Below are 13,111 nucleotides of genomic sequence, written 5' to 3' on the forward strand. Positions count from 1 at the left end.
GACAGAGTAAAGTAATTTGTAAGTTTCTAGAAGAATTTTGTTTCTTATCTTTGAGGGGGGGGGGGGGGGGGGCTGAATGCGCGTTGTTGATAGAATACTCTATTTACTTTTCCTCTATAGAAGTTAAGTGTTGCTCTTAACAGTGAGTGTTGCTCTGTTTAAAGAATTTGGAGGGACTTGCAAAATACGTAAAAACGATAGGTAAATATAAAAATTGGCCAAAATTTATCACCAAGAAGGGTTGCAGCCGCTTAGGGCAGGCTAGCTTTACATCATTTTATAAAACCTACGAACTAATGCTTTGTTTCTAGGATTGGAAGTAAAATTCTATCTTAGCAGTAATGTCACAGGATGGAATTGTTAGGGGGTGCAAGTCCCCAGATTTGCCTACAAAATGGAGTTTCTAAGATTGATTTGCTTGGGTTGTTAATCTATTTGTCAATTAACCTATAGTATTTACTTGCTTGACAAAGATGTCTTGAGCGATGCCAGTGAGTCTTGAGGTTCCACGAGGGTTTTGAACAATACGACGAGAGAGAGGCGTCTGAATTCCATAGCCTTGAATGAAAATTGTCTAATCCGAAAGAATTCATGGATTCAGCATAGGGTGACTCTTAGTAGCAGTGTCAGCTATAACGTGGTATCGTGACATGATAGCGTGACGCCATTTTTGTCTCATTTCAGTGCTTTATAACAGGTGAATTTTCCTTAGGGAAATCTTAAAAATTCTGACCTACCTAACGCTTTTAATTATTTTTACTTGAAATATGTTGACCACATTGGGGGGGAGGGGGTAACTTCCCCAATAACAGTCCTTTGCGTTTCCACTCGAGGGGTTCACCTTCTTTGTTTATGTGGCACAGTGCGTTTTGTTTTATTTTTTTATTTTCAATGCCGATAATTTTTTTACGTTCTTTGCACCTAGTCTGTCTTTTCGTGTCATCTTTAACTAGTAAAAGCCTTTCCGTATATCTCAGACATGATAATTTGAAGTTTTTATGTATTTAGGTAAGGTAATACTGATACATCTGGTCATAGAGGGGCATGATCCCCTGATACCAATTCAAGATCAATAGACCTGAGATTAGCTGGATGACTTCTGTTAGTACCCTTTTCCATTATACATTAAAGGTAGATTTAGCGATTCCGTCGATTTACCAACGAACCATGTTGATGATGCAGGAACATAGCCTAACGACTAATTTACACTTGTCCGAGGCCTGTTTCCTGACGAATCTTCTTATCCTTTTAATTTGCAGAAAACAGCAAAAAAGAAACGATTTACCAATAAATAGAAATATTTTTGCATTATAGTACAATAAGCCTAGATTTAAAAAGCATTATAGGTCAGAATCATTTTACTAGAGTTCAGCTTGTTTGGAGGCTTTTGTTTTGGATAACTCTTGACGGAAGTATTCAATTGTCTTGTTAAGTCCAACTTGCAGAGGAACCTGGAAACAAAAATGGGAAAATATACCATGGGCAAAGTTAGTACAAAAGTTTTACGATATCATGCAAAAAATATTCATTTCTTATGAAGACAATGGCTACTGGACAAACAAAACGAGGTTACATTCTACTCTACCCTTAGCTGTGCGGGCCTATGTCTTATGGAGTTATATCTCTCTATTCTTATGCCAAGAAAATGTATTGTGACATCGAAACATAGTGCCCTTTCGTGTAACAGATGCGGGTTTGAGAAATATGCTTCTAATTCCCGTCATGTTTTTTTCCGTCATGTTTTTTCCGTCATGTCATATGTCATATGTTATACGTCATATATATCATACGTCATATGTCAGGTCAGGTCAGGTCAGGCTAGGTCAGGTCAGGCTAGGTCAGGTCAGGCTAGGCTAGGCCAGACCAGGTCAGACCCGGTCCGGTCCGGTCCAGTGCGGTCCGGTTCGGTTCGGTCATGTCAGGTCAGGACAGGCTAGGTCAGGCCATTGATAAATATTTCTTCTCACATTCTAAAGCTTCCAAAGCGAGTGAAAATTTGCAATCAGCGATTGACTATTGCAACTACTCACCACAGGTTCCCAGCCAAAAAGCTCCTTTGCGCGTGATATGTCAGGCTTACGCCTTTGCGGGTCATCCTCCATTATAGGCCGGTTCACAATATCTGATTTACTTCCTACAAGGGTAAACATACACATTGTCAATTAAATAATGGCATAAAAAGATTAGAAGAGAATCATTAACAATAAAAAATGCAAATGAAAATATTTTGAAACATAAAATTAAGTACATATCGTATATAACTGCGGATGAAGACTAGGCACCAATTTTCCTCACATGGATGTTGTTATCTAAACAATTTTATCTGTTCAATCTTTTACCATACATAACCAAGTCAGAAGACAAAAGTTCATAATCTATTAGGTGCCTATGTTTTTGGGGAAGTCAGAAAAACTGACAGCCGATGAAGTGGGGGGGGGGGTATTTTTTTGTTGGGGGCTTAAGCCCCAATTTCCACATAACGGTACTCTGCATAAAATTCCTAAAAATGAAAAATTGTCTTTATTGATCTGTTTGCTTAGATTTTTAGAAATTACAAGCCCAAGCGTTTTTATGAATTGCTAATAAAATGATCCCATAAAAAACAATCTTTAACCTAAACCCATATTTTCACGTGGCGTTTCAGTAATGTAGCCTTTATTTTGGCAATGATTGGTAATTAAGCACTAAGTCGAAATAGTTCAACATTTACTTTGGTAGATAGTACCTCTATTAATTTTCACAGACAAGAACCTTTTTACAAGCGGTGCTAGTTCCATCTAATTCTATATTTTATAATTCGAGGATTTCTGGTATCTCATTTTGGCTAACTATTAGGAAAATATGTCTATGTCTTGTTTTCAAGAAATTTATATTAAGAGAGTAACTGCAATGCTCACCAACAAGATCCCTTATCATCCTAGCGAACTCCCCGATGCTGTGCTCATCTGGATTTCCCTTAAAAAAAGGTTAGTGTAAGACAAAAAGAACTGATACTGCGAGGTTCTTCTTCCCCCTGGCTCCCGTTCAATGCAGCTCCTTCACAGTAGACATTTAAACAAGCAACCCTAAGACTTACAGTCCTGCTTCAAACCAATTGTTTTCAAGAGAAAGACTATGATTTTCCACAAAGTTGATTTCAAAGAATTAAGCATTAACCCAACCTACCACATTCACTGGTTTTGTTGCATTACAGTTCATGAGCAGGACGAGACCATTCACCAAGTCACTGAAAAGAAATGACATTATCAAAACAGGAAAAGCCTTATAAAGCTGAAACACTTCATTTGACAATTTTTAGCATATTTATAACTGGGCTAGCACTAATTAGACTAGTCTATTTATGAAATTCAATTTAATTTGTCGCGTAGATTACTTAAATTTTGCAGGGTCCTGAAAACTGTTAACTGTTCCTCCGGACAATATGCTCAGGCTGACAAAACCTCCATTAGATAACAATGAAAACAAGACCGGATTTGGATGTTTATTGAAGTTTCTTCTTTGGCCTTTCTTGGGGTCGTTGACCTTGTGACCACCATGTTTACTAGGCTTCGTTGTAACTTTGAGGTTCACGCCTATAAAACTGCCATATAATAGCTGGAATGTCTAATTATAACAGCTTTGCCTTATGACTCTAAGCATTGAAAAATAAGTAAGTTATCATCATCATAATCACAATTATTTTAAGCCATTGGAGTTTAGAATTTCAATACCTACAAAGTATTATAACATAAACAATGTTGGGCTAAAACTTTCCCAGATACATGCAAAGGAACTCTTTGGCAACAAAAACTTAGAAAAGATTGAGGCTGAATAAATTAAAAAGATAAATCTAGTACGAAAATTTGACTTACCTAACATATTGAAAGGATCTTGTCTGCTTTCCCTGCCCATAAATCTGCAAATTTGAAATCATTTTAGCACATTCTTGTTTTCATCAAGACCATCATCGCTCATAGCATTTTTACGATAAATTAGTCCAAAGTTTCAGTTCATCACATTAAAAGCTTTATTGCAATAATATTCAGCATTGTTGCAAAATTACTGCAATGCCCATTGATATTAAGGGTCTATAATAGAGTCCGTACGGTAAAAGTATCAGTACTGTTGAAAATATCTTAAAGATGGAAATTGTCATGCGTTTCTGTACCCGGACCGTTTTGCATGCTAAATTCAACCATTCGTTTTGATACCTAATTGTTTAAGTGCTTGGGTACGTTTTTGCTTAACCAAAATTGTCATGCGTTTGTGTACCCGGACCAAAATGCATAAGGTTACCGAAACGCATATGGCACCGGCATCTAATGAAATACTTCAGCATTGTTGCCAAATTATTGGTAAGCCCATCGTGTCAATACTTTTGAAAATATCTTAAAGGTGGGACTCTTAGGTCCTAATGCTTCCTATTAGCAAGAATTCCTCTTCTTTCCTAGAGACATTTGCTTTTGCAAGAGGAAAAATGTCCACTAAGAGGATAAAACATCTAACAGCGTCACGAGTTGCAAATTAAAAGAGACACAGTCATGTGTAATCAAGAACTTGCTTTATAATTTACCTACCGTTATTGGCTCTCCTTGAAGCGCTTGAAGAATAAAATTACTCACTACTCTCCCTAAAAAAAACAAAACGGGTATTAGTTAGATAGCAATTCAATCGGTGGGTATAATTATTCGCACTAGTGAAGCCTACTCCTAGATATATTTGGTTCCCTCTATTTCTTAACAAACGAAATTTCAAGCGATAACAAACGAAACGAAAAATGTTATATAAGCCTGATTACAATAGATGTTATTTGGGGTGTGAATACATAAGAACAATATAGATAACATACGCCTATGGAAAATACATAAAATATAAAGGTGATGAAAAAGCAGTTACTGCAATGGATTTAAAACGCCAAAACAGAACTAAGTACTCTAATAAAATGTGGAGCGACTAGAAACACTTACCATCATTCATATGCATCCTTGGACCAAAAGTATTGAAAATCCTTGCGATACGAATCTCTACTCCTTCCTAAAGCATAATACAACAGAAAAAGAAACTTACTAACTTGCAACGGCACGTATGCATTACAACTGTTCGATAATTGCTATAAGAAATACAGATCGATCGATTATGTAAAGTGGTATGCTAGGTTTTTCTTTTGGTCGCAGAAAACACAATTAATCGTATGTTAAAAAAGGAACGACAGTTTGCAGAGCCTGTTGTTGCAAATTTTAGAAATTTTAAGTTGGCTATATCGACTGTTTACTACCAAACATCTGAAATCAAAATATCGTCTTTTGTGTTCGGTTTTATCGCAATTGATATGAGTTCACAACTCGGAAAACTAAAAACACCAGCGTATAGTAAACACAGCAGCAATAGATACAAGTGCCATCGTAATACATCAAACCTGTTTATGGTATGCAAAGCACATTGTCTCTGCAACTCGTTTTCCTTCATCGTAACAAGCCCTAGGCCCTATGGGATTGACATGACCCCAGTATTCTTCATGTTGAGGATGAACTTCTGGATCTGCAAAACGACACAATATACTGATACGTTATATGACAATCGAAACTACTGACATTTTCGCATTGGATTTTATAACTGTCTTACCCTCTCCCCTCTTTATACTTCGGATTTGTATTCCTAACAATATTGGGAAAGTTACTTGTTTCAACAACCAACAATAAAAAGAAGGATGATAAAATTTGTGCCATTATCAACAAATCAAGAAGAACATTAATAGGGACAGAAAATCTGTATCACTTTTTTATGTTTTGGTGTATGGAGGAAAACGGTTGTAAGTATCACCTCCAATTCCACGCTCAATGTGATCATCAAGCAACTATTTAGTTGCATTTAGCTGAAAACAACATAGAATTTACCTCCGTACACTTCAGAAGTAGAAGCCAACAATAACCTCGCCCGGACACGTTTTGCCAAGCCTAATGACAGAGGAAACACGTTATTAACATTTTGAAAAATAAAACAAATGATTCAAAGAGGTTACAAAGAACAAAACATTTCATCATATCCTCATATATAATATCAGAATCAACATAATTTTATTGCTTTGTTAACCGTCTTCTTACCAAGCATATTCAGTGTTCCTATCGTGTTTGTCTTGATAGTCTAGGAGAAGCAAATAGAATAAGATATAAGAACGAAAATACAATTATCAGTTTCTAAAAGCTACTTCTATTTTTTAAAATGAATATAGATTCCAGTTTATGAATTGCTAAAAGAAAACGTTATTCTACAAGTTTGAAGTCTCTAATGTCTCATACCAGCACTGCAGTACGCAAAGGATAGAAGTGACTTGCTTATTAATTTAAATTTTTCTTCGATTTGATATAATGTTTTTGCTATGTGTACCAAACTGAGACTACAATTATAAAGTCAATCAATTTGAAAACGTGCTTACAAACATAACTGTTATTCTTTAGCCCCTATCAAATTTGGTTGAGCCCCTTAATCGATTCTAAAAGTTCTTCCATCAATCTTTCTTATGTACAGTAACAAATAATTATTAACACAATATCAAAGGCAAAGAGTCTTACTTTTATAGGGTTATACATATAATTTGGTGGTGAAGCAGGTGACGCAAGGTGATAAATCTGATCCACTGAAAAAGAAAACATTCAACAGCAATGTTACATACAATCAAAATTACAGCATTGCATGTTGATATAATTATTCTTTTTAAAATTTTTACTAGGATCGCAAATAAGAGAGTTAAAGCATTAGAATGTGGTCACAGAGCTCTGAATTAGCTTAACTAGCTTAAGAATGATCTTGAAATTACACCAATGAAATGGCTGACTGAAACAGTCAGTAAAATCTGATTTTGATAGAGAGAAAATGTAATGATAAGAAAGAGACAAAGATAATAAAAAACAGTGAAAATATGCTTAAAAACACTACTGATAGCTTTTAAACAAAGTAGTCACTTTTTATCAAGACATATTTTTGCTAATGGCCTTTGAAAAACTTGTCTTTCACACTTGCAAAATACGCTTAGGCAACCCACAATTAGCAAGCTAGAAGTACTGTATTTCTGCCTTTTAAGCCAAGTTTGAAAATATTGAGGATGTCACTACTGATAACTTACCCTCAATATACAATGGTTCCACTACATCATGATTAATTAGCTCAAAATTTTCATGACCTATCCTGCAAGAAAACATAAAAAGCTTCATCAGTCTAAACAAGGAAACTAAATAAACTAAGGGAGGATTGTAAGAAAGACTTTTTAGTTTTGCATCACATCTCAAGGTCCTGAATACAAATACAAGAAAAGGAAAAGGTAAAAAATGTTAATTTTATGTTTACATACCAGTGTTCTACATTACTTTTTCTTCCAGTAAAAAAGTTGTCAACCACTGTAACCTTTAAAGATCAAAAGGTAATATGCCAATTACTATTGAATACAAAACAACCATCGTAGGATTAGGAAACTACAACTTATCCTTTAGCTTATATCTGATAAGATAGCTTAATAGAGTGTTACTGTTAACATAAGTCTGACTCAGAACCAAGAAAATGTTCAGAGTCTAAGGAAGCTTTAATCTTTTTCTTTTAGTAATATATTTTCAAATTCACATCCTAATACAGGCTTAAAGTATAGTGGAAGGAGAAAGGGTGCACACCTTAATAGGGTGCATTTTACAAAATAACAGCCAATAAACAGAATTATCTTCAGAAACAAGTAATAATTCAGTTAAAAAATTGAGTTATTTACAAGCTTAATCAACACACACATCTAGCTGGTGTCATGCAGTTACAGGCCTCTCTGGGAATAAAAAACACACAGGCTAAAAAAGATCCCTGCTGGTTTGGCTGTGTGGGCTATTTAGCCTTGGTAGAATTTGTTGTTTATCTATTTATATTTGAGTATAAACAAGCTGACAAATAAATTACCTTGTCTACCTGTAAACATGATTTATGTTAAGAAGACAGTTTTGTGTGCACTACTCCAAAAAATGACAAAAAGAGAGTTTTTTTGCAAATGGCAAGGCTTTTTGTAGAAATGCAAATTTATTGAGTAGTATCCAACAAAACTCATCTTTATGCAAAAAGATAAAGAGCAGTATAATGTTACTTAAAGGGTAATGGAAGATTAAGTTGATTCGTATCAAAAATTCCAAAAAAAATAACTGAAATACACTTCTTTTCTATAAGAAATTAAAGTCGACTTGGAGTACTCCAGTTTCTTATTGGTATAGGAAATTCCAATTTCCTATTCTTTCTTAAGTTCTTTCTTAAGAGTTTTTTAATCTGAAAACAGCACGGAAGAGCGAAAAAATAACATGATAAAAACCTGACGAATAACATAGACATAAACCTCAAAGCATAAAGGGAAGCAGAAATGTGGATCAAAAGTAATGAGAGAGTTCAGAAAGGGTGAATGATTGGTTCTTTTTTTGTCAAATTGCAACCATTTATCTCTCACCCAGTTAAAGAGTCAAAGAGCAAAAACGAATTATTTCTGAAAGATTTTTAATTTTTTCCGATTGCCCAGTTTTCGTTTCTTGTAGAATGTTTTCATATTAAGTAATGAGTGTATTCGTAACACAAATTTCGTACTTGACACGTCATGTAACAATTCTCATTCTTGCTATTTTACGCTATCTGTTGTTCCTTTCCTGCACACTAATTTCCTATTCCATTGCTAGTTTTAACAGGTAATACTATAGTTTGTTAACATTTGATGTCAAACGAAACAGATATTTCCTTTTTTTAACGATATTAATAAAAACCATATATCTCGTTATTTGACACAACATTATCTGTGAATGCCCTGATATATAAGAGTTAGTGGTTAAAACATTGGAGAGTGGGACAAAAAGGATTAAATGAGAGCATTGTTATAGCCTGCGTCCCCGGGAATGGCCTGCTGTTATAATGTTGCATCTTTTCTGAAGTTAATGTTTTCCCTTTTCTAATTAAATGAGAACATGCTGCACATGTGAACTAAGTAGAACCACAAATTTCAAAACTTTAGAGTTTAAAAGCAAAGTGGTGATAAAATATTAGTATTAGCTAAATTTACCTCATGACCAGCTAACATAAGTGCATCAGTCAGATGGGAACCAACAAACCCAGCACCACCTGTGACCTAAAAGTTTGCAGAAGATTACATCTCTGACAAACAAAACAGTGAAAAACCATATAAATGTTTAACAGCTAGCAAATACTTTGGTAAACAATTTCACCAAACATGTACCAAAAGTATTCAGTTATGTATAGAAGACATCTGCTGCTGAGCTATCAAGGCAAAACATATATTTATGATGAAAAGCAAATATCAGATAACAGAGAGAAGCTCTGAGACAAGTTTTTATAACACAAGTTTGAGAACTGAATTGATACATCACTTGACAATTGCCATATACTAAAAATTGTAAAGGAACCAACCAAGATCCTCTTTCTCTCCTTTTCAGCAAGATAGTTGACTTTTGGATATTTGTTTTGACTATAAAAAGAAGATCATACAAAGTTATACAAAAACTATACCTATACTTGAGTGCTGCAACAGAAAATTGACAAAAATGAATAATGTAAAATGTAGTAAAGTCTTGAGTGATACAAATAGAGTGTAGTCAGAGGTCATCTTAACCAGAGGTAATTTGAGAAAAACAAAGCAATAAAAATGCATACCTTTTTTCAAGCTCATTGATTCGCTTCTCTAGTGGCTCAATCATCTACAGAAAAGAAATGGACAATTACATACAACTAAAGATTTGACACTGTCTTATTTTAACAGTATCCAATACATATTAGAAAGGCTTCAGAAAGTAATTGCTTAAGTAAACAGCCCATTGTAATTTGGGGAATATCATTTCACACTTTTTGAATTTTGAAGATAATAATTTCACACCTTTTATACTTGACATAAACAAACATACCTGTTTTTTCAACTCTTCCATTTGCACTTGAAGCAAATGTTTAAGGCCTTTTGTTAATCTATAAGAGAAAATATAAAGCATTAAACTGCACCAAACTTTTCTTTTGTCCTACCTAGCGCTTTTAAAAAAGTATGCAAAAAAATTAGTGATGAGCCAAAACAAGGCAAAAAAATTCTTTAAAGTCAATTTTCTTTGGTGCACAAGGGTAATGAAACTTCATTTCGATTATTTTAGGATGGCATTTAGCACTGTCAACATACAAAAGGAACCCGGTAAGACAATGGGTGGCTTTTTACTACCATTTTGTATATTCAATGCTCCAAATAGTTTTATAAGTCCTCTCAACTAGGAATACTCCATGAACAGACTTGCATGAGTATTATCAAAGGTCTTCATTGCATATTGAAAAACTATTTGGATTCTGTTATTGGACTCTAGGTTACAGGCAGAGTGGCTTATTTTCTAAAATCCACTCTTGTGGTATTATATACCGTAGATATTCTCAAAAAACATGAGTATCATTAAGATTCAGCCATATATCTTAATGGATGTAATCTATCATTTATTATCTTCATCAATTTTTTTTCACACAACATTGCTGAAATGGTAGGACCATATGGAGAATCAACAGCTCAAAAATAGTCATTGAAAACTATGTGAGAGAAAGCACAAAGGGAAGAAAATGCAAAAGCAATCCTTTAGGGGAAAATAGTATATGGTTGGTAAGTGCAATTTTAAAAAAATGTCTGGAGAATGTCCCTTGTTTTGAGTGATATCATTTAATAACAAAACATAATCAATCAGTATATTTAAAATCAAAACAAATCATACTTACTTTGGTAATACACTTTCGTTCTTTGTTAAACCAAAAGGCACTGCAAGGAAAAAAATTATTGATGTCAAAGATTTTATCAGCTAAACCTAACATGAAAAATTTGAAAAATCAGTCAATGTCAAAGTAAAATTAAATATTCAGAATATATTTACTATCAATAGATATGTCCTAAAAAAATTAGCTTTTTATCTTTATATATAAATATACCATGGATGCCAAGTTAATATTTCTAAAGGCTCTATTGTTTTACTTAACAACTTCCTATCATCTAAACGGTCCTTTTATTTTGTTTTTCCTGAAATACCCAAGCCTCAAACAAAAGCATGAAAGTAGCTAGATCTGTGACAAAATCAGATATTGCATCATTCCTTACAAAATGAAATGTTTTAATTCAAGGTAAGGATATTTCCTTTGCGTTAGGTATCCTAGCTGGAAGCTTCTTGCTAAATTGAAAGTATACAAAAGCAACCTTCTTCAAACCATATTAACAGTTTTATACTCAACCAAAGTCCAACACAGAGTGATAGGGGCCCTTTTACAAGCTGGAAAGAGGAGAGGGGGGGCTAGGCAAGTGAAATACTTGTAGCAAACGATTTTGCAAATTTTTTCATTTTGCAATAAATGGTAACCCATTAGTAAGCATATTTAGGCAAAATTCTTTACAAAGTAACAAAACTTATAGGGGTTTTATTTGGTGTGCTATTATTGTCTCAATTTCATTTTAATTAAACATAAAGTTTTGCATTTGAAAGATGTCTTGATTAACACAATTGAAATTCTAAATATTTCATTACTGGATTTATTCTAGATGAAAAAAGAGGGAACCTAACCAAAATCTTGGAAAAGAAAGTAATAAAGTTGCTTCACAGAACTGTCACGTTTTTAGGAAGTAAGTAATTTTCTTCACTATGTCAGTCTGAACATCGAATTCACAAAATTTATCATACAATAGAATAAAAGTCTCAATATCATAACAAGTGCAGTGCTTGGTTTTGAGTATTTGAGAAACTGTGCTATCCCTCAGTATAAAAATAAGATAAATTTATATTAGATAACAATATTTATTACATGAATTAAAATAACTAAAAATCTTACCAACAAATAAGGCAAATACACAGACACCAAAGAAAATAAGTACTAATTTCCCTTGAGATAGGGATAATGCATTTATTCGAAATGCCATTGTATTGTCAATAATTCTGTTATCGATGGAAATATTGCTGGTCAGACACCTTGAGGTGATTGTTCAAGCAAGATATGTTGGATCCAAGAATTCACCTCCAGTTGAACATCATCATGTAAAAAAGTGGTTTATATTGAGAAGACCACCATCAACCAGAGTGCTACGCTTTAGCATAGGCCAACGTAAAGTCAATGCCAAGCTGAGCTGTTACCACAGTGAGTTCTTTAACATTAGAAGAATTTCCACTTCTGTCTTTCATGTGCTTATAATGACTGCTTTTGTGCACTTTGTTTTTCTTATTTCAAACAAACCAACAATAATAAGACCGCTATTGAAGAACACATGTCTACGTTTCCGCCATTGTTTGAATTATTTTCGCAAACTAGTAACTGGTCCGCAGTTTAGGTTTCATGTTCGATCAACTATCGTTCGACCTGGTCCACAATTTATAATAAGGACCCTAGGACGGGCACAACTTCAAATTCATTGTGTAATTTTACAACAGTTACTTACTAGTATGGAATTGCGTAAAGATATAAGAAAAATTTAAAGTTTGCTTTAAAAATTGTATATCATACCATAACATATCTTTAATTAGACAGAGGTGTTGTCTAGGACACTGAGATAACCCAGGTTTTCGGGTCACGTGACCTATGCTATATAGGATAGAAACTATAATAGTTGTTGAGTTAAAATTGACAAATTCTTTAAGAATTTCAAGAAAAACTTTGTAAACAATTTAGCAGAACAAAATTCGGCGAAAAGGGGAATATAAGTCGACACTCTGTGCGTTATTTCCGCTAAAAACGGTGGGAGGGGGAGTGGGGGCGAAATGGAAAGGAAGACAAACAACGGTCCATAATAATCTTATAACAATCTGAGAAATCGACATTAACTTCTTTGATTTTTTTTGGATTAAATTAAATAATTATTATCTACTTAAAACTTCTTTGGCATGCTGCAAAATTGAGCCAAATTGTAAACGGCTTTGGAAAATGAAGAAGACTTGACTGAAGAATTCATTAACCCCTCAAAAATAAACTGGAGGAATTCAAATAAAAAAATAAAGGACCTGTTTCCATTTGGTTGCTTCAGCATTTTATTTCTTGACGTAATTTTTCAAAATATTTATAAAAAATAAACACAAATTATGATCAATTTCAGAAAGTTTTGAGAATTTTTCAGCTGAAAACATTT

At 33.8% G+C, this 13,111-nt stretch overlaps 1 protein-coding gene across 2 annotated transcripts; it reads right to left on the minus strand.

Annotated features, from left to right (window-relative positions):
- Window positions 1-1,280: 1,280 nt before the first annotated feature.
- LOC135684839 (UDP-glucuronic acid decarboxylase 1) lies at window positions 1,281-12,314 on the minus strand. Of its 2 annotated transcripts, none has more exons than XM_065200523.2 (19): window positions 11,964-12,314; window positions 10,732-10,771; window positions 9,897-9,954; window positions 9,649-9,692; window positions 9,406-9,463; window positions 9,041-9,106; window positions 7,325-7,377; window positions 7,100-7,161; window positions 6,549-6,613; window positions 6,081-6,120; window positions 5,874-5,933; window positions 5,396-5,517; window positions 4,947-5,013; window positions 4,557-4,609; window positions 3,852-3,895; window positions 3,166-3,226; window positions 2,898-2,955; window positions 2,031-2,134; window positions 1,281-1,451 (listed from the first exon to the last, which is right to left on the minus strand). In XM_065200523.2, the coding sequence occupies exons 3-19, from the start codon at window positions 9,915-9,917 to the stop codon at window positions 1,362-1,364; spliced, it is 1,068 nt and encodes a 355-aa protein (XP_065056595.1). In that variant the 5' UTR covers window positions 9,918-9,954; window positions 10,732-10,771; window positions 11,964-12,314; the 3' UTR covers window positions 1,281-1,361. The 2 variants fall into 2 exon arrangements, with proteins under 2 accessions (XP_065056595.1, XP_065056593.1); XM_065200521.2 differs by having other exon boundaries at window positions 11,827-12,313.
- Between the last annotated feature and the right edge of the window lie 797 nt (window positions 12,315-13,111).

The sequence above is a fragment of the Rhopilema esculentum genome, chromosome 21 (genome assembly GCF_057945365.1).
Source record: "Rhopilema esculentum isolate cy_ngs chromosome 21, ASM5794536v1, whole genome shotgun sequence".
In the NCBI taxonomy this organism is placed as follows: domain Eukaryota; kingdom Metazoa; phylum Cnidaria; class Scyphozoa; order Rhizostomeae; family Rhizostomatidae; genus Rhopilema; species Rhopilema esculentum.

What these genes read in the sequence shown, in the direction of transcription:
- LOC135684839 (XM_065200521.2), bottom strand. Translation starts at nt 11,914, where the DNA reads ATGGCATTTCGAATAAATGCATTATCCCTATCTCAAGGGAAATTAGTA. An exon ending in TTATGTTAGCTGGTCATGAG is followed by an intron (nt 7,378 to 9,040) that starts GTAAATTTAGCT and finishes TGATCTTTAAAG; the next exon opens with GTTACAGTGGTTGACAACTT. An exon ending in TTTTTGGCTGGGAACCTGTG is followed by an intron (nt 1,452 to 2,030) that starts GTGAGTAGTTGC and finishes TTTTGTTTCCAG; the next exon opens with GTTCCTCTGCAAGTTGGACT.